The sequence below is a fragment of the Coffea arabica genome, chromosome 7e, assembly GCF_036785885.1.
Source record: "Coffea arabica cultivar ET-39 chromosome 7e, Coffea Arabica ET-39 HiFi, whole genome shotgun sequence".
In the NCBI taxonomy this organism is placed as follows: Eukaryota; Viridiplantae; Streptophyta; class Magnoliopsida; order Gentianales; family Rubiaceae; genus Coffea; species Coffea arabica.
Window position 1 is genome coordinate 16,040,257 of NC_092323.1, and position 2,149 is coordinate 16,042,405.

The 2,149-nt window shown below is 34.7% G+C and overlaps 1 protein-coding gene across 1 annotated transcript; it reads right to left on the reverse strand.

Annotated features, from left to right (window-relative positions):
* Window positions 1-220: 220 nt before the first annotated feature.
* LOC113702265 (cycloeucalenol cycloisomerase-like) lies at window positions 221-1,155 on the reverse strand. The gene has a single exon (XM_027223382.2). The coding sequence runs from the start codon at window positions 1,067-1,069 to the stop codon at window positions 233-235; it is 837 nt and encodes a 278-aa protein (XP_027079183.1). The 5' UTR covers window positions 1,070-1,155; the 3' UTR covers window positions 221-232.
* Between the last annotated feature and the right edge of the window lie 994 nt (window positions 1,156-2,149).

Below are 2,149 nucleotides of genomic sequence, written 5' to 3' on the forward strand. Positions count from 1 at the left end.
AAGCCTCATTCTATTTTTTTTTCACCAGGAAAAATGCATAAAGGTAAAATATGAGCAAAACAAGATACCGTACATTGTGCATCTCATTGGCAATTTGTTGAACTAAGGATACAAGAAAAACATGATACAACCGGTGTTGCATCAAAGAAAACAGAAATGCATGCATGACTGCTCCTACTGTAGTTAGAGATCATTCTTACAAATGCTCTTCCCTGAAGAATTTTCCTTGGCTTCAGAATTGTTGGGTATGTTCGGCAAACCATGGTAATCCTGATTGAGGACACTGCTTTGAATCAGGAATAGGAACAATAGGTCCAAGGAAAATGCGCCACAAGTCCAGTGAAATTGTAACAAGCATTGCAGCCCCCAAGGCATCAATGGCCACTCTGGGTAGGTCCCACGGATCGCCAGGTTTTTCATCAACCCTCAGAAACATTGGGAAGCTGACAATGAAATAAATTGCATAAAACAAGCTGCCAACTTTGTACATGGATGCTCGGTCCACAAACGTATAATAGGGAAAATTTGCAATAGCCACTGTCTCCAGATATGCAATGACATAAGCAAGAGCCAGAATCCAGCCAGCCTTAAAAGCCCATTGAATTGTCTCAGGCAACGCAGCAATTGCATGTTGTAGTCTACGAAGAGTAATGTTTGAAACAACATGGTAAAACAAGAAGCAGACGTGAGCAAGGAGGAAAGTTGTATGGGGTACATCATTCATCCTCCATGATGGAAAGGTATACGATGCGCCCAAAACTTTGAAAAAGTAGTGAGTCCAAAAGTAATTTCCAACATAACTGAAAATCATCATCCAGAGATTAGCCTTTACCCAATAGCGATTGCTCCAAGAAACATTTCTATCAGCCTTTCCAACAAATAGAAGTGGTACTACAAACGTAGGAACTGCCGAAACAAGACCAATAAGCAGATACTCCCATTCTGTGAATGTCTCATATAACTTGTAAGGAACAACAATGCCAAGGCAAAGGGTTAACCAGAAAGGTGTATATAGAAGAAAGAATATTTCGCCCCATCGCTTACTTGGATTTTGAGCTAACCACATCATACAAGATCTATTAAACTATATTTTTGCCTTCAAAATCCACCTCAAAGGACTTTTGCAAGTACTGATCTGTTCAAAAAATGACTGAAGAGTGTTACAAGCCTCATTCGATTCGATAATATAATAGGTCTTTTTTGTTGAAAAAAATACATGTATTACAAAAGTATTCATTATTAAGTTACCATCTTAGCAAAATCACTACCTATTCTCGAACACTAACGTCCTTCCTATGTATGATTACAAAATATGAAAAATTAATACTATCCGACATGACCATAAAATGCCAACATATTCCTTTGAAGTGCGAGCCATATCTGCAAAATTAAAGTCAAGAAATAATGTTGTTGAGTTTCTCTCTAAGCTATTGAATTTGTTTGTCATAATAAAGGACTTTTGCAAGTACTGATCTGTTCAAAAAATGACTGAAGAGTGTTACAAGCCTCATTCGATTCGATAATATAATAGGTCTTTTTTGTTGAAAAAAATACATGTATTACAAAAGTATTCATTATTAAGTTACCATCTTAGCAAAAATCACTACCTATTCTCGAACACTAACGTCTTTCCTATGTATGATTACAAAATATGAAAAATTAATACTATCCGACATGACCATAAAATGCCAACTCTGCAAAGTAATTCACGATGCCATATATGGAAAAGGCATAAAAATTGAGGCTATATGATAAATTATTAGTGACTAAAATCTTGAGTTATGACAAGGATCCTCATCTATTTCTTATATGTATAGACATTCATATTTCGTGTTCTAAATTAAATAAAGCTTTTGACTATATGTGCATATTTTTGCATCATTTAAAAATCTACTTGGTACAATAAAAATGTTAACAACTTCTCAAGAGAGGAATTGAATAACCTATTTTGCATGATTCAATTTTATCCTTTGTTTGAATATTTATGTGCATAATTTAATGAGTAAATCTTTCCTACATTGAGAATGTATATACTATCACTATTTGATTCATGACATGTGTACAAAAGTTGAACTTCAAATTCAAACTTTGTATAGTTGTTATTCATCCAATGCTGATAGTATATCCACTGTTAGTATAGGGAAGATTA